Consider the following 26,792-nt stretch of genomic DNA (forward strand, 5'->3'; position numbering starts at 1 on the left):
AGGACTTTGATGTGCTGAAAAGAGCAAAAATTTCAGGAGAAAAGGAGCAAAGGAGAGGCGGATGAGTTCCATTACTAGACGTTTCTTGGCCTGTAACCTTTGCTCTGTGGCACTCGCTCAGGGAATGCAAAACACAAACACCAACAGGCACTCAGCTAGCATCATTTGTTTAATAAAGTCTTTTCTGTTTTTAAAAAAGTTTACAAGACAGATGTGTTCCACATGATAAACGACTAGCGGCTGATCTTTCCTTTTAACAACTTAATCCATGCAGAAAGACTGGACTGCCTAACTTGGTGTTACGTAGCAGCTGAACAATATACCAAAATATACACAGATCTACACGCTGCCATGGAAACAGGGAGCACATGACACCATAGAGTGAGAATCAAAATACAAGCCTGCTTGGATAATTTTCAGAATTCAAGTGTAAGTTTAAGGAAAAACCCTGATTCGTTTTTGAAATGGAGCTTATGTACTGAAAGTTCTGCTACAATCTGCCTACAGTCACCCTTTACTCAGCAGTCATGTGAAAACACATACACAAAAATGTTACAAGTCCTTTTCACTACTGATACTACACATCAACAACTGAATCTGATAGCGTTGCTTTGGTTGTTTCAATACAGAATGATATAGGTTTCTAATGTCTTAGATCTGTTTTCCCATTTTCCATTCTTTTTCCAAAGCCGTTGAAGAGTGGTGCTGAGGTGAATGTCTGTTGGGTTTCTCTTCAAGAATCCAGTACAAGAAACTGTGGAAGGCAAACAAATAGCAACGTTACTACAAGCAGAGTAGAAATAGAGTCAGATGCCTTCCAGTCCCATAGAGAAAAGTATCTTAACTGTCACAGCGTGAAAATGAATGTTAGGTTATCAGTATATCACATTTTAGCAATGTTCAGCTCCTTGGAATTTCAAATGCTACTGGTAAGGTCAGACTGACCAAAGCACTCTAGAAAGCCCACAAACTCCTGCTCTCTAAAATGTTCTTATTTCAACACACAACCCAGAAACAGTGAGGGAAATCTTATACTCCCGTATATCCTGCTATATTCATATAGCAGCAAGACCAACAGTTGCTAAGAAATGGTACATCCTCATGTTATTTTCTAAGGACACGTTCTCCTTCCCAACGTGCCTACTCATCTCCAATATTAAAACAGGAAGGTGCACTGAACATAAAGCCCAAGAGAGCAGAACTCGTGTGATTCCAGCTGGTGTATGATATGACAATCCACGGAACCATTTCACATCAGACTTGGAGCTTCTCTCCATAAGGCCAGCAAAAAAAGAGCCCACAGACAGGAAAGTTTCTTTGATCCCCTTTCCAGGCCAAGCCAAAACAAATTTGCTAATATTTCCAATGCCTTACGCAAATTCATTTATATTAGTACCACATAGATAATAATAAAACTTCTAGAAAGCATAAATCATCCCCCAATGTCTGACCACCAGGGAAATTAATGGAATTTAAAAAAAAAAAAAAAGGCAACTTGCTGACCCATGCACGTTATTGAATTGTATAAATCACAAGCCAGATGGAACTCTAGGGATGGGAAAACAAGTGAAAAGTTAGACCTTAACTTTGCAAAGCTGTTAATAATTAAACTGCATAGCCAGCTCAGGGCTTCAGTGGGCAGATGAGGGGAGTCATACTTTCTTGAGAGCCCAGACGTGTTTGAAAGTTCAAAATCAGCAATGTAGATTTTTGGGGGAGGCGGGGGGAAGGAAGGCAACGAAAACTGTGTCCTGAAGACTTAAAGCTGATTGGAAGAGTATGATAAATAGGTATCTCCAAATGAAGATAATCCACGAAAAGGGATTCAGGTCTACATTCATAGAGCCTAATTCAACACTCAGGTCCAGGCACGTCCTGCAGGTCAAGTGTCTGAGAGGAAAGGAAATCCCATTTCTCTCACTGAATTCAAGCAGCAAGTCTGGCTCTCCATGCCTGGCCTCATGTTCTCATTAGAAGGTGTATGAAATGGACTGTTACCAAGTCATCCTGAGAAAGAACAAACTGAGGAGGGAGGGGTCAGAACCATGATCAGAAGTTGCATTTCTGGCCTGTCTCCAGCTTCTAAGATGTTTTTCACTTCCTTTCCTGAGGACTATGTGTTATTTGGGCATCAACAATGGTGGTGGCTGTTGCAGAGTGACCTGCCTGCTAGGCAAAGGCAGGGAGAGAAACACAGCCAGGTACCTCCTCTCTGAAGAATACAAAGCAGGATTCCGAGTTAAGTCACTCCTGTGTTGTAAGACCAAAACTTTTGATTTCCTGAGTCAACCTGGAAAGAGTCATGGCTGGGCCAGAGTCACAGATATATGCCTCCAGCCACGAACACATCTGGGAAAAGGTTTTCACCCACTTCTACATTCTGATGTGCCGACCGCGGATAAAAGTGGAGGTTACCTATCAACGAGATCATCATCATTTCACTTTTCAGCACTTCTAATGCAACTCTCTGTATGCAACCCCTCACCCAGGGTTAGAGACTGCCAAGCAGGAGGACACAGCTTTACAGGGGAGTAGAAAAGCCAAACCTGAGGCCTGCTTTGGATGAGCTAAGGCTCTCTTTCCGAAGACACATCTCCTTCTGCTCCGCTGCTTGCGCTGGGGTCGTCCTTGTTACGGGGGGCATTTCTTTCTCTACTTGACTCAGAGGGCACCTTGGTTCTGGTCTTCTCTTTTCGTTGTTGCTGTTTTTCAAGTTTTGTCAGCTATTTACAAAGTAAGGAGAACGAGAGAACACTTAATGGAATAAAATGGAATATTTCTAAAAAATCGTAAATGCGAGCATTTGTCAAAAACTTGCAATTCACAATCACAACACCAATACCTATGTCAATAACCCAGAAAAGAAAAAAAAAAAAACAAACAAGGCTTAGATTTTCAGATATTTGGAGAAGCAGCTGAATTATCATCTGCTAACATGATCATCCCTCTGAGCTGTGTGCACAGTCAAAGGACTACCCTCTACTTTTCAGAGCTCTCCTTCTCCCCCTAAAACAATCTGCCAAACTGGAAAATAATATAACACAAAGACCAAAAGGGGGAGCTGGATTCCACCAAACTCCTCTTCTGTTTTGGGTCTTAAGTGGCAGTTTTGTAGTTTCAAAGTTGCCAACAACAGATGTATCCCAGGTTTGTCCGAACAGCATACAAGAATAAACTCATTTTATTCTTTATTTGGAGAAAGAGATGCATAAACCTTAGCATTACCCAGAATAATCATTTCAAATCAGCTTGGACAAAACCCTCAGACAAAACCCTGCCATCCCTTGGTAGAAATGCTTTCAATGCTGCTAAGAGAGTCAAACTAAGTTGCACACAGTGTCTACATCTCTTTCCCAGGCTTCACCAGGTTCTGGGGACACTACAAGTTGATAGCTACTTAAATCACTATACTTTGTGTAGTTTATAAAGTTGGTTTATTTCTGTAATCTACTTATTTTCTCAATGCTTCCACAATAATTCCCCCACGATAAAGCACGCTAGTCATAAATCATCATTTCCCGGACAGAAGATCTCTTCTGTGGTGAAATCTACATAGAACCAAATAAGATAGATTGTGTGTGTCAATTGTGGCTTACAGAAGATGCACACAAAGATGTAAATCTGAGCTCCAAGTCAGTAAGAGCTAAGAGCACAGACTGCAGAGCCTTGGAAGGATGCACAGCATCCCCTTGTACATACACTCCCTGTATTATCCCACATACACCCCCTCCCTGAACACCTGCACACACGGACTGCTAGTCTGACACACAATATCCTTACCTGGCTATTTCATAGCTAAAAACTAGTTTATTTTTACTGTGTGAAATGACAGAGCACAATGATTTGTTTGCTTAGCGTGATCCAGTCCTCAAGTCACATGTATATATTTAACAAACGTGTTGGCATGATATGGGCAATATTTTAACTCACATGTTAAACGCGCACTGCTCTTCTTGCCAACAAACCTATATACGCAGCACATGAATGTTAAAGGCAATTGAGAAAGTGACTGCAGCTGCAGGAAGGGAAACAAATGTTTGTGAGCCCTTATATTAAAGAAAGGCACTGAACTTTAATTAATAGCCCCACGGTCTCTACGGAGTGTCCAAAGAGCCACCAAGCTGTTGAGGGGTCTGGAGAACAAGCCGTACGAGGGGAGAGGCTGAGGGAACTGGGCATGTTTAGTTTGGAGAAGAGGAGGCTGAGGGGAGACCTCATTGTCCTCTACAACTCCCTGAAAGGAGGGTGTAGAGAGGTGGGGGTTGGCCTCTTCTCCCAAGGGAATAAGGACAGGAGCAGAGGAAATGGTCTGAAGTTGTGGCAGGGGAGGTTTAGATGAGATATTGGGAAGAATGACTTTCCTGAGAGGGTGGTCAGGCACTGGAACAGCCTGCCCAGGGAGGTGGTGGAGTCACCATCCCTGGAGGTATTTAAGATATGTGTAGACGTGGCACTTCAGAGTGTGCTCTAGTGGCCAAGATTGTGGTTGTTTGTGGGTGCATGTGGTGTGTTTTGGTTTGGTTTTTTTTGTGGTTGGACTCAATGATCTCAAAGTTCCTTTCCGACCATGAAGATTCTGTGACTTGGGGTTTATTTTTGCAAATGGTATTGGGGTGATCCAGCTGCTGAAATCAGAATTGGGGTTTCAAAGGTCTTCATAGTACAAAAAAGTAACGGAAGAGGGAAGGCAAACTACATTAATTGCAGGCTGCAGAGATCCGAAAGCACAGTTCCTAGGTTTCAAATTACAGATTTGTACACATTTAAATAAGCACGTGAGCAGGTAGTGCATATTCATTATTACTCACGGGCCCTCAATCTAGCAGTCAGTAACTGCAAAGTATCCCCCAACACCAAGCCAAACCACAGTCTAACCTGCTGCAAGAAACCTATAAACAGCTGTTGCAAACTGTACCCCCTTCTCATACTGCAGCACCGAGGCTCTGAGCAGTGACCCTTTTTTGACAATAATGACACCCAAATAAATGTGTTACCTTGTAGTTCTGTAACTTATAACTCCATGAAACTTCATTGTTTCGGTAAATAATGCGATTACAGAATGACACGATATTGCCTCTTCTCTAAGTAGTGTTTCTTATTACTTGAAAGAAGAAAAAGCCTAAGATAAGTGACACTGATAGTTTAAATTGAGTTACCTTTACATTTGAGAAGTCTGCAAGCTAAACCAATAAGGGTAACCCTGGATTTTCAAAACATGAAAAACAGTAGTGTATTCACACTGTGAACCTTACACTACGTTATGGAATACAGAATCCACATCCAGAATGTATATTTGTTCCTATATAATTTACATATAGAGGCAGAAATGGCTCAATACATGATAGCAAGTAGCACTACCATTTCAAACATGCCTATACTGGCCATTTTTTAACATGGTCTTGGGGGCAAAGAACATTCTCACTAAGACTTCTGAAGTATATATAGTTTATAAAGTTTTATACATTTATATGCACATCTGGTCTGATGTACAAGGGGACCATATTCTCTGTTGAAATAGGAGTAGCAGGCATTCATATCCTAGAGTAACCAGTAGGCAACAGATGGTCTCCAAAGTTATGACATGTATATTTATCAAAAAGGACCTCATAAGTTACCTACTTCTGTAACTAATTAGTTTGAGAACAACGTAGTGCAGAGGACAAACAAAACAGCAGACATAGATAAAACCAGATTCATCGTTACACTTAGCTCTGTAGCAGAACTAAAGCTCTACCCATGACTACTCAACTACGTCTCTTCCTCACTGGCCAACATCTCCAACAGATGGAGAAAAAGCAGGAGGAATAACTTTGGAATACCTAGAACAACTCCCAGATTGGGCATGATCTCACAGCAGCATTCACCCAGGTCAAAGAAAAATAACACAAGTTCATTTAGATGAGGGGACAGGATAATTTGATAAACTGTTTTAATGCGTATTTCATAGAAGCGGGATTTACTATTCTTTTAATTATTACAAATTAAAGCTAAAGATCATTTATGAACTGTTTAATCCATCTAAAACTCAGAGAATACTTAAATAGATAAGGATTTGTGTGTACCTATGGACATAAACACACACGTGCATGCTCTACAATCTGTGCATACACCGTAAGCAGTCTATTAACCAAAGTTCAGACACAAAGATTAAAAACCATTTCTCTGTACTCAAAATACACAGTCTCATTGTTACTGTGCAGGCAAGAAAAGCACTACCAGCCCTTCAGCAGTTAGCCTGGTCTGACTCACTGCCCAAGGTCTTGGAAAAATTCCCAAGCCAAGCAATTTACCAGGTGCATGGCTTCCCCTCTTGTTTTCCTCAACCGCTCTTTATCACCAGTGACACAGATAACCAGTTGAGGTCCCTTTGGTTCCTCTTCCTCACCAAAACGTTCCATATAACAAAACGAACTCACAGGTTTTAGATTTGTTTCTTATAAGCAAGCTCAAAAGCAATGCAGTTGGAAGAAGAGAAGCATCAAAGCTGGCAACAAAAAATGTCAGCTGACGGTGCCAAGGAAAGGACTGTAGTTTGTTTCTCATAATGGTGGGGACATTCGCATGGGAAGGAAGACAAACTAGGTGACAAAAACCAAATTCCAAGACTACAGGAAAAATCCATTCGCTGCAGAAGGAGGCCCTCACTGTACAGCCACATACCATAGTTTAATAGCGTAAAATATTTGACACAATATTCCATGACAAACCCCATCCTTCCCTAAAATGAAAATGCAAGATGCAGCAACAACAATCTTGGGGAATTGAAAACACCTTCAGCTACATTATATTAAAATGTTCTAACTGAAAAGTGATAGAAAAGTTAAAATACTAGATTTGGGTTCTCTCCACATTCAGCAGAGAAATTACTTTTGGCTATACAGCGATGAGATGTTTTTAAGGCATAAATGACAGAATATTCATGTGGAATTTGTTTAACGGATTTTCTACAATCAAGACCCTCCTGCCATTTAAAAACGTAAGTTACTTACATGTCAGTCTTGAGAAGTTCCTCTCACTCAAAACACTGACATTTCCAAGGGGCATGACATTATTATTTACGCCTCAAATATACCAAGTGTGTGCATGCTGCTTTACAGTACTGATACAGGCAGGTTCAGGAGCAAAGATCTGCTGGTTAAGACTGGAAACTACAAGGCTTGTGATTTGTACTGGAACATTAGGAAAAATCCTTTTTTTTCCCCGGTATTGTAGCCAAGAGTAAAGAGAAATACTTGATCTACCCTCACTCTCAAGGACTACATAAGGTACGTAGTCACCATTACTGAACTCAGAACAGAATCACCGCATGTGTATATTGACCTTATCCCATTTTATGCCTTTTTATTTTCACATTTCTTATCCAGTTTCTGATCTGTAGCTTTATTTTGCCTTTCAAGCAAAATTTCTTGTATATCGGATTTACCAAAAAGGTGCTCTAAGAGCTCAATTAAGTGCCAGCTATTTTTTCTTTTTCTATCATTCTAGTCACATGTCCAAATTCCAAAATAATGACAAATCTTAAAAAAATGCCCAGCACACACTAACTACTGCTAGTGTAAGAACCTTCTGATTTACTTCATAATTTCAATTCATTTGCTTACTATTAAATCAGATGACAATGGAACCGAACAGTTCACAACAAATTGAACTGTAGTAGCTTCCCCTGCTTACTAGGCTTTCACAAACATGATATGTTCTCATTTATGTATACATAAACACATATTTTTTATATATATATACACACACACGCATATCTATTTGTTGTATGAGGAGGACTCTTTTTTATTTATTTGATTAATTGTTTTTAATTCTGTAAGTGATTTATTTATACCCCTCTAGCACAAGGAATATAAAAATACATTGGGATTAACTAATCAAAATATATTTTTACTAATTACATTGCTAAGGAATTATAAAGATCAGATTACCAATTACAACCACAGACTATCACCCGAAAAAAAAAAAAAGAGGTATTTCACTGTCACATCCAATGACATGAAAGAGCTATTCAGCAGCAATTATTTGTCTAATCTCTTTCTGTTAACATCACATTAAACACTGCAAGATGGTTTATTTATCTCTTCTTCCTAAAGCAGAAAGCAAAAAGATAAAACCCACACCATCTCTACGCGTCAGTTCCCATGCTACAAGCAAATCAACAGACTGTGTGACAGCCAAAAAAAAAAAAAAAATAAAAAAATGCAACGACAGGGAAGCGAGAAGAGAATGACAAATTTAAATGGGTTTTTCCTCATCCCACATCTTCTAAGATGGGTGAGAGCTGATGGCACACATGTCATACAGTATCAAGAAAAGGTGCTTAAGAGTTTCAGAAACAGCAATGCCTCCAACAGCGTGCGTTAAGGTCCCGGTATGAGCTGGAAAAGATACCCCACTAACAGTTAAAAGAGCTGCCAAACCCCAAGTAAATGGGGTTCTTTGAAAAGTGGCATAGATTAAATTCTTTGTGCGTCCAAAGCACACACAGCTGAACTGCTTTATTGGTGTTTGTGCCACTGTAAGAGCTCAGCCATTTCTGTGACAAACAAGAATCCCCCACATCAGGACTTGCAACAAGCTGGAACTGAGGGCAGCTAATGAAAAGTGTGTGGACACCACGCTGCAGAAGGAAGGTAAGCAAATTTACATTATTCTTACTCTCTTGTAAGGACTGTCCAGAAGCCACTCAGCACACAGGAGAACTCGGTCCACCTCTTTGTAGGGTCACAGTTTCAGTAAGAAGATACTTGGTGCAACCTTGCCTTAGGATAAATAAATGGCAGTGCCCTAAACATATCCTGCACAAGAAGCCTCATTTTTGCTGATGAAGAATGAGGTTTAAGGAGGAAAGGAAAGCAATCAGGAGGTGAGACTGAAGCAGAATCATTCACATTAAACTGGGAATTCACGCCAGACAAAGTTTGAAGACCAGCACCCTTCCCAGTCTTCAGTCCACATTATGGCTACCAGAAGGTGTTGTCAGGTGGAAAAGGGAGGAAACTGTGAGGGCAAAACCTTTAAACAAGCCAATGTTCCCCAAGAAACAGATGGGAACTTGCAAAATCCAGCATGCCCTTGTAATTCCTCTTGGGTTAATCTACACTTACACACAGGACAGCAGAGGTAAAAGCTCTCTCAGTGTTCTCAATTTCAGTCAGAAACTGCACTGCACCATCCTTCAGTGAACCACCTACCTTTACATCAATGATTCACACCAGACTGCTTGAGCAAAAAAGACTGGTCACCAGCTTTCTCCTAGAGAGCAAGACACCACAGGGCTCTATCTCATACTCACAGGCAGCAGGACACGATGCTGCCACCCATCCCACCACTAATGTCCCCAACTGCAGGCTGTAATAAATGCCTCTATCTATACAAAGGATACAGCCACTTGCAACTGAGACAGAGCCATGAAAGAGCTTGGAGAATTTGTGCAGCAAACATTGCTCAGTGGCATAAGGGTAATATCTTTTCCTATTTCACAAAGATCTGGAGGGGCAAAAGCAGAGAGTCAATATTTAGTTCCACAACTAAACCTCAGCCTTAATAAGTGGCAAAAGCAGAGAGTCAATATTGCCTTAAGTTCCACAACTAAACCTCAGCCTTAATAAGCCTATATCATAATCACGGCACCTGAGAACAGTGGGCCATAACTCCCTTGAGGGTTGATGAACAGTTCAAAGGGGACATCAAAGCACTTTGTTTCTTTGCCATCCAGCTTTCCACAGACTCTATTTCACAGGCAAACCAGGCAGCAGCTCAATTCCTCCAAGTAGGGATGTGACTGCTAACATCTACAATCATTCCTCACTCCAAAGACGAGAGCTGCTGCTGCTAATTATGCACAGTTTGGGCTGAGAACTCTTTGTACTAAAGCTGTGAGCGTACAGAAAAGAAAGACCAGGAGCAGATGCAGTTCTTTCAGGGGCTAAAACATCACAAAAGCATACAGAACAGCATTTGGAGGTAAAATGAAACTGATTCCAAACCAAGATACCGTAGCCATTTAAAGCAACAAGAGATGCTTCTTTAGGCTTTCCCATGCTCTTTTCCCAGTAGGCTACAAATACCTTTAGTATGATATTTTGAGATATCCAGAATTCCCAGGAGATGCATAATTCCCACCAATTACAGCTACCAGTTGCACTGCAGTTATCACAGAACCTATAAGCAGGCTTTAAGAGAGCAGGTAAAAACCTGGTCTAGCAGGAGGTGTCCAGGCCCAAGGCAGGGGGGTTGGAACTTGATGATCTTTAAGGTCCCTTCCAACTCTAACCATTCTATGATTCTGTAAGTAGCTGGCTGAAAAACCCAAATGTCTGATTTTTAATTCAGAAGAGTGATGGTCAGATGACAACTCAAGGACACACTTGATCAGCAAAGTGATTTTATCTTGCTGGTCAACTGGTCAGGTAATTTGGTAGGTTCACTGTACACAGGACAAACTGCAGCTAGAAAGAATAGAATCGAATAGAATCGAATCAGGAGTGGAGTGGAGTGCCCCCAGCACAGCTTTGAACCATTCCCATGCATCCCATCACTGGATACCAGGGAAAAGAGCTCAGTGCCTCCCTCTCCACTTCCCCTACTCAGAAAGCTGTAGAGGGCAATGAGGTCACCCCTCAGCCTCCTTTTCTCCAAAGTAGGCACACCCAAAGCCCTTAGCTGCTCCTCACGTCCTCACAGGACATTCCTTCCAGCCCTTTCAAAAGAGCTCAGTGCCTCCCTCTCCACTTCCCCTACTCAGAAAGCTGTAGAGGGCAATGAGGTCACCCCTCAGCCTCCTTTTCTCCAAAGTAGGCACACCCAAAGCCCTTAGCTGCTCCTCACGTCCTCACAGGACATTCCTTCCAGCCCTTTCACCAGCTTTGTTGTCCCCCTCTGGATGCATTCAATATTTAACATCCTTCTTAAATTGTGGGACCCAGAACTGCACACAGTACTGGAGGTGAAGCCACACTGACACCGAATACAGCAAGATAATCACCTCTTTTGACCAGCTGGTTATGCCATGTCTGGTGCACCCCAGGATGCAGCTTGCCCTCTTGGCTGCCAGGGCACACTGCTGACTCACACTGAGCCTTCTTTATCCAGCACCCACAGATCCCTTCTGCAGGGCAGCTCTTCAGCCACTCTTCTCCCAGTCTATACTTGTGCCCAGCATTACTCCATCCTAGGTACAAATCTACCATTTGTTCTTGTTAATTTTCATGCCATTGATGATTGCCCAGTGCTCAAATTTATCCAGATCCCTCTGCAAGACCTCTTGTCTCTCAAGAGAATCAACAAAACCTCCCAGTTTGGTATCATCAGCAAACTTCCTAATGCTGCATTCAACTCCTGCATCCAGATCACTGATAAATACATTGAACATAACTGGCCCTAGAATTGAACCCCAAGGAACACCACTGGTGGCTGGTCACCAACCAGATGTAGCCCCATTCACAACAACCCTTTGAGCCCTGCTCTTCAGCCAGCTCTTCACCCAGTGCACAGTGAACTTGCTCATACCACAGTTGGACAACTTGCCCAGAAGGATGCTGTGAGGGACAGTATCAAAAGCCTTACTAAAATCTGGAAAAAATACATTCACCGTCTGCTGTTCATCCCCTCAGCGGGTGACCTTATCGTAGAAAGATAACAAATCAGTTAGACAGGACTTTCCCTTCATGAACCTGTGCCTCATGGCTGCATTGTCCCTTGCAATCCTTTGCAAATTGTCCTGCTTTTCAATAGCAGCCACTAGAACCTTCTCTGTAATTTTTCAAGGTACTGAGGTTAGATTAACAGGTTTGCGGTTTCCTGGTTCTTCCCTCATGCCCTCCTTATAAACTGCAATAACAATTTTAACAAGGTTAAGTGAAATGCTATACAAATAGGGTTGGTGTGGCCTTGCTGAAGAAAAGCTGGTGGTAACAATTCCTCCCCCCTCTCTTTCAGCCTAGAAAAGTTGGTCACTGTTGTGTTTAGAGGATGAGAAAACCTCGTCACTACTACATTTGGGTTTCAGCATAGCCTGTGGTGGTCCTCAGCAGAGTTACCTCTTCACTCCAAACTTAAATTCAGGACTTAAATTTGCTGTTCTCTTGCTTCTGAGAGAGAGGCAGCTCTCCAGCTAATCATTCCATCCAGCCACCCATGTGCAAAAGCCCCTAAATGTCAAGAAAATTCACTGAAAAAAAGGTGGTCCAGACACATTAAAAACCTAGCTAATGAGCCATGACTAAACAGCAGCTTTTATGGTAAGCAAGAATAAACTGTAAAAAGCTGTTTTGCATTACACATGCACGACCTTTACCAGGACAGCAGGCAGATACCAACAGGCCAGAGAACTGAAGAAAACAATGCATTTATCTCAATTTTCAGAGGCTGCACTGGAAGCACAAAGTCCTCATGCCTCAAAAAACGTGTACTGCTTCATAACAGGAATGCAACAAATTTGCAGAGAAGGCACAGCCCATACATACACCCTTTCCAAACAGACCTTCTGGCTCACTTACCTGTTTAGGGTCAACAGTGGCAGCCGGGGACTCCAGTTCTATTGTTACAGGACCATCGTTCTGGATGTGTACCTGCATGTAGGCACCAAACTTGCCATCTGAAAAGGGAAGGGGCAAGAAGTGCTGAGGGCTCTTGGAAGGATAACAGATGCCAAAATCTTTACCAAATGTGCTACTAAAAAGAAATAAAAGCATACATAAAAAAGGACAGCCAACCAGCAAACTGCAGAAAGCTATTAAGAAAAACACAGTCTGTGTGCATCCAGATACGTGGTCTGACATTGAGATGATAAATGCACAGCTAAGTACAGAAACATCCACAAAACAAAAGAAGTCTACAGATAATTGAGGTGCTGACAGTTCAGGCTGGGCAGGATAGTTCTCACAGACAGGAGATGAAATTTTAAAAGATGTAACAGCTAAGCCTAGGGATCCAGCTCAGCTAACTACTTGATGTTTTGAAGAAATCTTATATATAGGCAAAAGATAAAAAGACCCAAGCCTACTCTGAAGCATTTGTGAATACTCTAGAGCAGGGGGCACTGGGGTGCAACTCAGTCCCAAAGTGCTACAGCAGTTTCCACATTCCCGTTTGCAACTTCGGCCGTTCTTTGCCAAAGTTTGGCAAAAATGCAGAAAAAAAAAAACCCAGTGTCTACTCCATCAACCCTGCCTACTTCACAGGAATACACTTCTGAAATCAGAAATGTCTATGCCATTTGTCATCAATGACATTTATTATCACACCAGCTAAGGCACAGACCACATTTTTGGTAAGCATTTGAGAAGTTTCCATCACAACAGACCCATGACACCTTTATCCTGTAGAATCTACAAAAGCCATCCCTTTGTATGCTCTCTTCTCACATCCCATTTTTCTTTCGACAAACTTCCTTGCTGCATATCTTCTAGGCCATTTTTCTTTCTACAAACTTCCTTGCTGCATATCTTCTAGGCCAGCTTTCTACTCCTCATCCCACCCCTGGCAGTGCCTGCTTGACCTTCTACTCCTCATACTCATCCCACCCCTGGCAGTGCCTGCTTGACTGCTCACTCCCACTTATTTTCTTCTCCTGCCCTGCACACCTGAATAGCCTTTCTAGATCTTCCAGATGCTACAATACCAATTGTAATGCATGGAAGAGAAAAAGGTGTAGTGCAGCAAGCAGACAGCAGTTAGCCAAAGGCTGAAACGGTCTCTCTTACTGGGAAGGGAGACCTGGAGCCCGCTCAAGAACACAACAAAGACAGCTTTCAGTACCACCTTGGACACTGCACAAAAACATGCTGGAAACCATAGGCTCAAACTTCAGTGGAGCAACCACCTGCTGGGAATATTTACATGAGACTTTGTATACCTACACAGCAGCTTTCCGTGGCAACACGGGATGTCCCTGACTGAACAGAGGTCAATACAAACTGTCCTGATTCTTCACAAACATGTCTCTGGGGACAAATAGCTCTGGAAGAGTTTTCAGTCTTTCCCTGTCATGTCCTGTAAGTGATACAAGTCTGGCATTTGCTTAAAAGAAAAAGGAAAAAGAAAAGGCATGTTCAGGCCTGTCCAACACATATGGGCCATATCACAACAGATATTGCCCAACTGCTTTTCCAAAGGGTATATGCCACAAACCACCCCATAAACTAGAGATACCAGCTCTGGCAAAGCCAAAAACTCTAATCACTGCACAAGAGCCTGCTGGCAATGGTCCACCAGCCAAGGAAAAGGTTCCCCGACTGATCACTGAAGAGTCACAGCAACAGAAATGCCAACGGGAAGGGGGCACAAGCGTGATTCAAGGAAGTTATTTCTATGAAAAGGAACGTGACTTACTGAACAATCTTACCAGCTACACTCCTCAGACCTTCTGCCCCACAGAGGAGGTGGCAGAAGAGGACACGTGCCCAGTGTCGCAGCTCACTGTCTCTACACAGGCTCCTTTGATCAAATTGACCTTTTTCAATGTTTCATGTGGGCTGAGAAATGTTACTAGTGTTGAATCCAGAAACCTGACAAAAGCGTGGCTGCCACAGCTTCTCACCCCCAGGTCCAAAAGGTAGCAAGGCGGAGCCTATCTCCCCAGTGGGCACACACACAAACACATGTATGCTACACACACACATATATACACACACACAGCCAGCTGCACGGACACCAACACAGATACACTCAGTATTGAACACAAATAGCACCCACAGCCTCACACTGAACCCCTCACTGGCTGATCAGGACAGAGGTCCGTTAGTGGGAAATATATACATCTATACAATGCAGACTATACACACACAAAAAAAAATATCAAAAAGACCTGTTCTCATTCTATAAATTTGCAGGAGTCTGGAATATGTAACGGGTCCCACTGAGAAAAGATGTTAGAGCAATCAAAACCCTAGTGATTATAATTTTCCAGCACAGTTTTCAAACCCTTTGCTGCCCATGACAGAGGAGACCCTGCAGGGAAAAACCCAGGTAGTTTTTTCCCCAAAACCTGTAGCTTATGATTTCCCTGGTGAATCACGCAGGCACACGTTTTCAGAGATGCCTATAAATGACACTCACTTGAGAAATAAAAGCTTGAAGAATGCTTGCTACTTTTGGTTACCTATATCTGCACATTTGAAGTCTAACTACCATAACGTGTAAGAGTTTCTTAGAGAACAAATACCAACTACAGTGCAGGAAATGTCACAGAGTTGTTTCCTTCACAGAAACAGACAGTTTCTGCATCTGACAAGCACAATAAAACAAGACTCTACACCTTCATACAGACAATGAGGGAAGGATCTACTGACACGCTTAGAAAGTGGTAACATTGCTGCTTTAGGAAAATCAAGCAGACAATACCTGAGCTGCTGCTCTTAGAAGGGTTTTTGTTATATTTATAGTGTACATGGAAAGAGATGTACTATACACTCATCACAGAAACCACTCAAATTTAATGCATTGTTCTTTAACAAAGTAATAACCAAAAAAACATACAATCTTAAACTTTATTAGTGGGAGCATAACTTCCCAAACAGCTCTCTACGTATCATGTCATATCATTCCCTATCATAATCATATCATTATCATCCCTCTGCTGTACTTTACTCACAGAAAAGGACTGCCTTTGCACTTCTCATACATGTAGGGCCCTAAAAAAATAAAAGTAAGCTTCACAGGTCCCTTTTTTTAAAGGCTGCTGAAGGGGTAGGGGGAAAATAGCCCCCTACCTTTACCAGAACACTCAAGGCACTCCCATGTCACAAGACCTTGCTGGTCTTGTTCAGCATCAGAACTATTGTCGAGGAACATCCTTCTATTACAGCTCCCTCCCATTCTCCCCATATTTAAACTTCCAGTCTATTGACCCAAGGTCACCCCGGGTCAAGGTGAATCACAGCTCAGAAAGTATAAGATTTAGAGCTAATGGAAACAGTACTTAAACCAGAAATGTCTGTTAATGGTGCCCTCCTCTATAGCCTCTCTCTTCCAAACCTTCCCCATAAAGACAGGAAGGGTCTCAGTGCCTTGCAACGATCAGTATATGAAAGGCAGTGTGGTTTTCAGTCTCAGCAACCTCATTCTCTCAAAAGATTTTAAAAGCCAACTGAGGGAGAATTTCTTCATGTGTTCCAAAATCCCTTTATTGGTCTTAATCCAAAATGTCTTGTGGACTACACACGACCTCATCTTCAAGCTTTCAAACATACTGCAAAGGTGATGTTGGCAGAAGCAGCTGCCACCCTCCCTTATCACAAATTGATGTGTCCTCTAGTTTCAGGGATGACGGGTATGTGCTTTCCTCATGGGACGCTTCCGGATTTTTGTGCTGGCAGGTCCCTTTTAAGTCGACGGTCCCTGCACGGTATGTGCTTTCCTCATGGGACGCTTCTGGATTTTTGTGCTGGCAGGTCCCTTTTAAGTCGAAACAAAAGGTTCTAGTGGTCCATTGGTCCTCATAGCTCTTTTCAAGAAGTGACCTCACTGTAACACAGGTTTTTTCTCTGCAGCTTCAGGGTTTGGTCTTGCCTGAAAGACCAAGGGAAAGCTAAATCCTAGTTTCACCATTTCTTCTTAAATCAGTGCCTAATTACTCCCTAGGAAGAAATGCATTTTCAGCAGAACCTCCCTCAGTGTTGGCTGCCTGCCTCAAAAACATGCTTTGCCTTCCTTCCCTTGTTCCCATGTCTACCACAATATCAGTATATGGCAATTCATATAAACTTTCAGAGAAGGCATTCTTCATTTGTATGTTATGGTTTCCTGAAGAGGTAAGTGGAAAGACGAGCCTGTCTCCTCTAAAACAGAATGACATCTATGGTACCATTGTGTTTTGCATTCACCTAAGAGGTCACCAGTGGAACACACCATCTTTGCAGCATTCAGACACACAGGGTGCAAAGGAGTTGATTGTTCTGGCCTTGAATGCAACTTCTCAAATCCCTCTTCTGCACAGGACTGCAAAGAAACTGAAGACATCACCTCTTCCATCTCTCTGTCCCAAAAATCTGTCTGGATTGATTTTTGTTTTTCAGTCAGAAGGAAAGGAGAAGAAGGAAACCACCCTGCAACATCCTCCGCAATAAAATAGTATCCTACAACTAGAATTAAAGTGACAAATTTATTCTGCTGGACACCCATCTCTTTGAATTTCTTTTCCCTTAGAACGTGGGATGCATGCCTTCCTCGGAGGCAAAGAAGATCTTTATCTGAGGTGAGACAGACAAGCCACATCTGAGATGTAAACACTGAAAATGAGATATAATTTACTTTCAGAATATTTTTTGGACATATCTCAAGCCTCATGACCTAGAAACTTCACACTGCTTTTATTCAGAAGTTACTTCTAAGCTTGCCTACTTGGAAAGTTATTCCTAATTAACCCCATGTGGTTATCTTGCACCAGATAAGAGCACTTATTCCAAAGTGACAACATTCACAAAGGGAATTAATCAGAGAGAATAATTCGGCTTTAAACTTGTACCAAATCTTAATCTGAATTAAAGTCCTCCTTGTGGAACAGTCCTCTCATATTTACCCAGATATTACTATTAAGGGAGTGAGGGATTTCACACTCTGCCATGCTAATCCTTCCAGCCTCAGAAGACTAAATCCACAATCAAGACAGAAAGCAAAGGGCACAACGCACAAGGAGAAGCCTTGGTAGGCCTAGGTTTTGGATATTAGTTTGCACAAATCTGCATTCACCAGCTCTGCTCCTCAGAGCAGAGTGAGGTGTTTAAGAATGATTTTCACAAGAAGAAAGCACCGAAGCAAGACAAGCAAGGACTTCTGACACAACCTTCTCTTTCCTAGACATGGGTGTCCACCTGCAGTCTTAAGACACCTGTGTTAAACTAGGAACCATGGCTCTGAGCCTTCTCCAAGACTGTGTTTGTTACATGTCCCTCTGCTCTGGGTGTGAAAAAATGGTTTGTGCTTCTCTTTGGGGAGCACTTACCATTCAGAGCTCCGAGCTGGCAAGCACCAGATAGTCCAGAGACCAGACAGAGGAGCTGCCCGCCCAGAACCTACAACAGTGGCACACACAGTAGCTCAGCTTCCAACAGACAAATTAGTCTGTCTATTGAAAAAATATAGGGACTAGAAAACACAAGGCTCTTAAGGCAATATGGCAGGACATTCATTGATCTGTCTTTGACTCAGCTACACAAATTCCACTTTAAATGATTAAATTATTTCTCTAAAAGAGGTTGAGCGATTTGTACGATCAAAGGGAGAGGAACCTACCCAGAGAATCAAACTCTAATCTCTCAATAACTACCATTGTGTGTGTGTGTGTGTGTGTGTGTGTGTCCCTGCAGGGGAAATACATTTTGAAGACAAAAGGTAGAGCCTCATGCTGATACACTAAGGTCCTAACTTACGCCATAAGAATCAAAAAAGCACATACTCTGAATTCATTAGAACAGAAGTGTTCTAGGTTACGGACCAAAAGGGGTGCAAGGAAGGGATATCAGAAATTCATTCCTTATCATCAACCAGTAGTGATCAGAAGAACATATCAAACTACTGAAAGCTGACACAAGATGGACATTTTATGTGTGCATTTCACTGTGCCTCCTTGGAAAGCAATGGGATAATTACCTTCATCTACAGTCAATATGGAGATTAGCCTTTAAATCTTTTCCCGGCTAACAATTTTCTGTGCTTTTCTCCTTTCTTTCCTCATAAGGAAAGTAAGGCTGTCTATTATCTATTAATACTCCCACTTAAAAATAGTCTTTTCTAGAGACTTGTCTTCTGAGCAAGTGCATCAAAAAATCAAGTCTTAATATGAAAACGGCAAGAAAGCAAACAGAACAGTAAAGAGAAAAAGATTAAGGGTGGGCAGAGCACAAATACAAAGGGAAGCCAGGCATCTTCTGGTAAAGAGGAGACTTGGCACACATGGCATCGAGTGGAGCAAAGGAAGTCAAAATCAATCGCTTCTCTCAAGTAGCACATTACACCTCCCACTGCCTTCATTACCATTTAACAGAATGTAAAACTGCAGTGACAGATGGAGCTACCCTGTCCATCACACACTGGTGATACCTTCGAGCCTGGCTAACCACATATGCCTCCAAAAAAAAAAACGCTCCTGCTGGACTAATCTAGCTACACAGCACAAAACATCCAGATTTTGAAGAAGCCTAACCCCAGAGCTTGTTCTCATGGTTTCAGCCTCTCTGGGTCATGTTGTCAGAGTCGTTGCTCACGTTGTACAGGCAGTAACAATGCAAGAACATCTACATGTCAAACTGTTCCAGCGAAATGCCAGGAAGTGGCTTGGCTAGAGAAGGACGGGACTGACTACCCTGCCAGGCTGCTACTGAAAATACTGTAACATCCCCTCATCTACTGCTGTGTGAAGAGAGCTCCTTTATAGCACAGACAGAAAACTGCAGAATAAAGTAAGTAAAAATTAGGGAAAAGCACATACAAACGAGGCTCACTGGTTACATGAAGGACCTTACTGACCTTTTCGCCTTACCTTTAATAAGCTCTGGTTTGTAGGCTTTTCTTAGCTGCTCTAGGAAGTTGTTATAAAAACATTCCGCCTGCTCCGTGGGCATTGCCATGTGGTAGTCGGGCTTGTTTCCTTTCAGGATGCACTGGAGGGTAAACTGGCTCACACACAACACTTCATACTGTTTATCCATCACGCTTTTGGACCAGTGCTTCCCACTTTCATCTTCAAATACTCGCAAGTTCAAGATCTTTCGAACCCTAGGAGGAGAAAGAGATAGTTCCTAAATTGTCCCATGAAGGATCAATAGGTACAAGTTATCGCCTACCACACAGGATGAGATAAAAGGGAAAGTAGATGAATATTCATTCTGCCTCCATGTAACAAGATATCCCTTTGTCCCTTCCTTCCTAAACCACAGGAATCTCATCAAGTTAGGCAGAGCCATAACCCAGAAAGTCCTTAGACGTAACATTGTCATACCATTAATTAACATCATCATTTTACAGAGCCTAAGATCAGGCCAGAACAACTGCAAGTAACAGGGTGACATAAAGATGGCATAGGAAGTTAAGAAAGCTTACTCTTTACTATCCGATTTTATGTGTCACAACATTATTTAACATGTGAATAGCTTTGGGAATTTTAATCCTCCCACCGCACTGAGAAATCACACTCAGTATGAAATGAGATCATCCTAAATGATGGTTGTTTCCAAACATGATTCGCATATATATTCCTCCAGCTTTGTTACCCCCTAGCACTCTTTCCAAACCCAGCAAAACAAGCCAGATGAGGACAGCACTTTTTCAACAGTATCACAGAATCACAGAACAGTTTGGGTTGGAAGGGACATCCAAAAATCATCTAGTCCAAGCCCCCTGCAACGAGCATGGACATTTTCAACTAGATGAGGTTGTTCAGAGCCCCATCCAGCCTGACTTTGAACGTTTCCAGGGATGTGGCATCTCTCTGGGCATGTTCCAGGTTGTCTCACCACCCTCACAGTAAAGAAATATTTCATTATATCTAGTCTAAATGTACCCTCTTTTACTTTAAAACCATTACTCCTTGTCCTATTACAAGAGGCCCTAAGAAAAATTCAGTTCCCATCTTTCTTATAAGCCCCCTTTAAGTATTGAAAGGATGCCACGAGGTATCCCTGGAGCCTTTTCTTCTCCAGGCTGAACACCACCAACTCTCTTAGCTTGTCCTCATAGAAGAGGTGCTCTCATCATTTTTGTAGCCTCCTCTGGACTTGCTCCAACAGGTTCATGTCCTTCCTGTGCTGAGGGCTCCAGAGCTGGACGCAGTGCTCCAGGTGGGGTCTCACCAGAGAGGAGCAGAATGACCTCCCTAGACCTCCTGGCCACAGATGAGAGGAGGAAGGCAGGGAACGGCGCAGAACTGCAGGTGGCAGCAGAGTGGTGACTGGGACCTGTTTGTATTGGTATTAAGGCTGATTTTTGGATCTAGGGGACAGAACTGACTGGTTTGGGTACTCAGAGAGGCCAAGGAGACTTTCACAAACAGATCCCGAAAAGCAGCAGGCAGACTTGCAACCCAGTCTATGGCTGGACTTCGATTGATAACAAGACTGCAGTCACGACACTCTCCTGTCTTTGGTTTCTTCTTTTAGACAGATGAGAGGAGGAAGGCAGGGAACGGCGCAGAACTGCAGGTGGCAGCAGAGTGATGACTGGGACCTGTTTGTATTGGTATTAAGGCTGATTTTTGGATCTAGGGGACAGAACTGACTGGTTTGGGTACTCAGAGAGGCCAAGGAGACTTTCACAAACAGATCCCGAAAAGCAGCAGGCAGACTTGCAACCCAGTCTATGGCTGGACTTCGATTGATAACAAGACTGCAGTCACGACACTCTCCTGTCTTTGGTTTCTTCGATCAGCTTCTACAAATCTGCAGTATCTATAAAAAGGAGAGTGTATCAAGTGCAAGGCATTTCAATTGCAGCCATCAGCCAGACATTTTATGCTGCACCAGAGGGGAGTCCGTATAAAATAAAGCTGAAACTTTTTTATAGTCACAGAACAGAATCACAAAATCATGGAATAGTTTGGGTTGGAAGGGATCTTTAAAGGTCATCTAGTCTGCTAGGGTTTGAAAAAACCCATAAAAATTTATTGTCATTTAGACAATTATTCTGTCACCCAATGACCCCTTCCCACTTGAGAAGAGGAACTGGGGAAAACAAGGAAACACGAGGGCTGGAATATAAATAGATTTAATATGATAAGACTAAATAATTAACAATACTACTAAAGAACCAGTATTGCTCATGATATATTAATATAAGATATACAAGAATTATACTCAGCATTACTATAAGATATACAAGAATTATACTCAGCCAATTCTATCAGCAGGAAGCTGTGCACTCCCAGCAGTGGACAGCAAACATCGGGCACTGGGAGCGCAACGGCTTCGGGAGGAAGGGAAGGTCTCAGGGGTCCAGCACTGGGGCAAGAAGTTCTCTGGACCCACCAGCATCAAGGCACAGTATGAAATAATCCTGTTGGCCAGCTTGGGTCAAATGCCCAGGCCTTGCTCCTCCTCATTCCTGCACCTGGTGAGGCTCAAGAACACTGAGAGCTTGAATCCCACAGAGCCTAGCCGGCTATAAAGTAAATATTTTCACAAATTCAGACACTAGAATATTCTAAAAGTGCAGTTTTCCCAAGCATTAGAAGAGAAATTAGTTCTGTGTCGCTCAAACCAGGACCTCAAACTGCCCTGAGGCACAGTCCCAAAACCATCCTTGCTAAAGACAAATGGAATTGACTTCTTAATGAAGTGAATGGTTAAAAGCCTTGGAAGGCCCCAGTGTAAATGCTTAAATCATCATCAGTGCCGTGTTCTAATGATAAAGATGTTTGCTGTTTCATTTACAGGATTACTCAAGTTTCCTTTAATAGGACCTGAAGAGCCTTGGTTAAGCTGACTTCTTTCATTCCTTTTTTTTTTTTTTTTTAGATGCTGGCCTCCTGCCTTTCCTTTGTCAGCCATCCAACCAACCTGGTGTTGAGAGCACAGTCGCTACGGATCGCCCGCTCGCGATACTCAGAATCAGCAAGGTAGGAATGGGAAACACCGGTGCGGCAAATATTACACGCTGAAGAGGCAAACAGCTGAGGCAAGCCAAAGGAGCATACGCCGTGATAAAAACACTTCCAGCTTTGCTGCAACTCTCTACATGTTTCACACCTTTATGTGAGATCTTTGGTGACCTTTAGTTCACATCCCCGCTCTCTCCTTTCTCTTCTGCATCTGCTAAAGGTTGTTTTCACCCTCGCTCAAATCCTTCTCTCTTCACTGTTTGAGCCTTTCCTCTCCTTGGCACCAGTCAGCTCTATTACCTGTTTCTTCTTCGCCTTCAGGAGAACTGAGGTCAGCCCTAGAACAATGAACGGTCCGCAGGAGACAGAAGTCATCCCTGGAGAACCCTCTCTTGCATGTGTTTGCTGGCTGAATCATGGTATTTTTGTGGCCATGGAACAGATGGCCAGAGCCAGCCCTCCAGGCCACCAAAATTCATTCACTTTCTACAGAAAGGTAACTGACGAGTCTGTCCAACCTTTTGGAAGAATGAGACTTCTCACACGCAAGCTGAAATGAGAGTTTGAGGTTTCGGATACATCCCACCCCTGAAGAATGTTCTTCGGGGTAAATTCATACAGTAAAAAGGGCAGATGTTTTAAAAAGGGAGATCAAAAAAGCCCAATGTGTCAGTTCTTCCTTTTTGAGTCTGTTCTTGATAAAAACCACATAGACAGGGAATGGAAACAGGTTTTTCTCAATGGAACATAAGAAGAAAATTCTAACTAAAAAACTTGTATTCAAAGTAAAATCTGAAGAGGAACTAACAGGCAAACCTCAGTTTTCCAAGAGGAATGCCCCATTTATCTGTCTGCGGCACAGGTATCAGTGATTCAGGGTCAGAAACACACAAATAAAAGAGTAACAAGGCAAAAAGTAATACGTAACTTACATGTGCTCCAGCTCTCTTTGTGTATCTTCCAAAGAAATGCCCAGCAGCACACAGAGGCCTCGTCCTATTGAGCTTATTTGTTCGCCACCCACTGGGGAAGGGGGAAAAAACAGAAAAATAAGGCTAAATGCACTGTCTCATTTTATGACACAGGTAAGTACTGACTTCAGCTGGCAACTGTACTACCACCAAAGAAAACATTATTCTAAACCCTTCTTCCCTGTCTTAAGTTTGTTACAGAGTAAAGATTACACAGAAGCCCTCTTTCAAAACTCTTCCCAACGTCGTGACTTATTTGTGAGGGACTAGCTGAAGATGTTTACTCCAGAGTTTAAAAAAACAGTATAAAGATTTTTTTTTTACTACAATTGGATCAGCAGTGCTAATCAGAGAGGTGGCAAAACTCTCACCAATTCTTGTAAAAATTGTCCACCTGCTTGGTATCAATAAGTGTACTCAATTTCTCTACTCCACCACTCCCTGCACACTTTGCGTTAGTTGTGAAAAGGTGATTTCTACTTGATATTGTCCTCGTGGACTTTTTGAAACAAGGCTTTGAATAACCTGCAAATTCTACCCTCCTAGTTGGGAATGCAACCTCTTTAATGTCATTTACAATAAACCACAAATCATCACAGTTCCATTGTGTTTTCCTAGGAAATGTTTTAAATTATCTTAATTTAAATTAGCTTAACATGATTGAGCTTGAGATGACTCCAGTAAGATTTAAATGAGGTCTTAAAACTGAGATAAGCACCAGCTACCCAGCTGTTTAAACTACATCCAGGCTCATGCAACTGGGAAAAAAAAAAAAAAAGTCCCAAACATCCTGTAAAACGGGCCCCTAGCAAAAGCTGAAAGGTTCTCTCTGTGCACCAGTGGCCAGATCTGGACTATTCCCAATGGGCAGAAGCAAACCAGAGGAGAAAACTCCTCCAAAAAGGTTTTCCTTTCCATCTGATCTGAGTATGAGCCCTCCAGCTCAGAAACCTACCCTCCTGATAAGCACAGCACTATTTCCCTCACAGAGGGATATCTCAAACCCTTTCACAGCCAGAAACAACAGTTTAAATTCTGCCCAGAAATGTGGCCGTGTCAGCCATGATCCCTGACGGGGTCTGACCACTCTTGCACCCGCAGTACCAGCTGTGCACCCAAGTTGTGCTCCTCACTGATTCACAGGCACACTCTTCCAGTGCTTTACTGACCATCCACACACAAGCAGAGGCCATTTCTTTAACACGCAGGCTCTCCTGCTGCACACCACCTTGCCCCCTGGGCCCCAGAGCAGGCACACTTACTGCCTCGCATGCAAACTTCTTGGAGATTTCATGCATCTTCCAACACAGAAGGTCCAACCAGTGCAAAAGCCCATCAGGACATAGCAGTTCTACCACCTGCTAAGCAAGCATCAGGGCTACCTTGACCCATGGTGAGTGGGACAGGACCACCAAAACATACAACCAACCTGAAAAGGTGAGTCAGACTGCGCTGCCAACACGCTTGCAATGCAAGGAGGCGACTGTGATTGCAGTGCCAACGCAGGCGAGCCACCAGAGATGGCAACTGGGGTGGCACTGGCAACACACACAAGCAACGCAAGATTACTGTGATTGTAGTGCCAGCCCATGCAAGCAATGCAAGGAGGCAACACTCCTTCTAGAGACAACATACACAAACTATGGGCAAAGCCCACTGGGATGGCATTGCCAGCACACACAAGGAGATGACCGTGCCAACACACATGCAAAGCAATGCATGGGAGTACTAGGGACAGCCCTGCCAACAAAGGCAAGCCATGCAAGACCACAGAAACACAGAATATTCATGGTTGGATGGGACCTTTGAGATCATCACGTTCAACCACAACAAACAAACAAAAAACCCAAACAACACAAAGCCCACAAACAGAAACAACCCAACAATCTCGGGCACTAGAGCATGCCCTGAAGTGCCACGTCTACACGTTTCTTAAATCCCTCCAGGGATGGTGACTCCACCACCTCCCTGGGCAGGCTGTTCCAGTGCCTGACCACCCTCTCAGGAAAGTCATTCTTCCCAATATCTTATCTAAACCTCCCCTGCCACAACCTCAGACCATTTCCTCTGCTCCTGTCATTATTCCCTTGGGAGAAGAGGCCAACCCCCACCTCTCTACACCCTCCTTTCAGGGAGTTGTAGAGGCCAGTGAGGTCTCCCCTCAGCCTCCTCTTCTCCAAACTAAATATACCCAGTTCCCTCAGCCTCTCCTCGTAGGACTTGCTCTCTAGACCCCTCATCCCCTCAGTGACTGTGACTGTAGTTTGAATGCATCAAGCTACTCACGGAGGCAACTGCAACCAACGTGCCAGCCCATGCAAGCAATGCAAGGAGGCAACACTCCTAGAGACCACACACACAAACCATGGGCAAAAGCTACTGGGATGGCATTGCCGTAACACACAAGGAACACAAGGAGATGACCACGCCAACACATGCAAGCAGTGCAAGGAGGGGATTGCAGCTGCACTGCCAGCACACAACAACGGTGCAAGGAAGCAACTCTGATGATAACACCCTTGCCCATGCCAAGCCACAGGAGAAGGTGATCACACCTGCACTGCCAACACATGCAAGCAATGAGCAATGACTGCAACTGTAGTGGCAGCACATGCAAGGCACGGAAGAAGGCGATTGGCACTGCAAACACATGCAAAGCAATGCAGGGGAGTAATTGGGACAGCCCTGCCAACAAAGGCAAGCCATGCAAGACCACAGAAACACAGAATATTCATGGTTGGAAGGGACCTTTGAGATCACTGAGTCCAACCACAAAAAAAAAAAACAAACCCAAAACAACAAGAAAAACCCAAATAAAACATAAAACCCACAAACAGAAACAACCCAACAATCTCGGGCACCAGAGCATGCCCTGAAGTACCATGTCTACACGTTTCTTAAATACCTCCAGGGATGGTGACTCCACCACCTCCCTGGGCAGGCTGTTCCAGTGCCCACCCACCCTCTCAATAAAGTCATTCTTCCCAATATTTAATTTAGACCTCTCTGGCCACAACCTCAGACCATTTCCTCTGCTCCTGTCATTATTCCCTTGGGAGAAGAGGTCAACACCCACTTCTCTACACCCCCCTGCCAGGGAGTTGTAGAGGACAATGAGGTCTCCCCTCAGCCTCCTCTTCTCCAAACTAAACATGCCCAGTTCCTTCAGCCTCTCCCCTCGTACGGCTTGTTCTCCAGCCCCCTCATCCCCTCCAGGACTGCGACTGGAGGTGGGAAGGCGCTGAGGGGCCCTTGGAGGCCGCGGCGGGGAAGGGGGGGGGCCCGGCCGG

The 26,792-nt window shown here is 43.3% G+C and overlaps 1 protein-coding gene across 1 annotated transcript in view; it reads right to left on the minus strand.

Annotated features, from left to right (window-relative positions):
- Positions 1–151: 151 nt before the first annotated feature.
- The window catches only part of DTD1 (D-tyrosyl-tRNA deacylase 1), a 26,885-nt gene continuing 244 nt past the window's right edge, over positions 152–26,792 (minus strand). Inside the window, exons 2-6 of the mRNA XM_014962531.1 lie at positions 23,464–23,554; positions 19,481–19,716; positions 12,501–12,598; positions 2,547–2,723; positions 152–754 (exon numbers count right to left, since the gene is read on the minus strand). Of these exons, the coding sequence (XP_014818017.1) occupies positions 2,568–2,723; positions 12,501–12,598; positions 19,481–19,716; positions 23,464–23,554 (581 nt within the window). The 3' untranslated portion in view covers positions 152–754; positions 2,547–2,567. The remainder of the gene's footprint in view (positions 755–2,546; positions 2,724–12,500; positions 12,599–19,480; positions 19,717–23,463; positions 23,555–26,792) is intronic.

Source organism: Calidris pugnax, unplaced genomic scaffold, assembly GCF_001431845.1.
Source record: "Calidris pugnax isolate Ruff unplaced genomic scaffold, ASM143184v1 scaffold147, whole genome shotgun sequence".
Taxonomy (NCBI): Eukaryota; Metazoa; Chordata; class Aves; order Charadriiformes; family Scolopacidae; genus Calidris; species Calidris pugnax.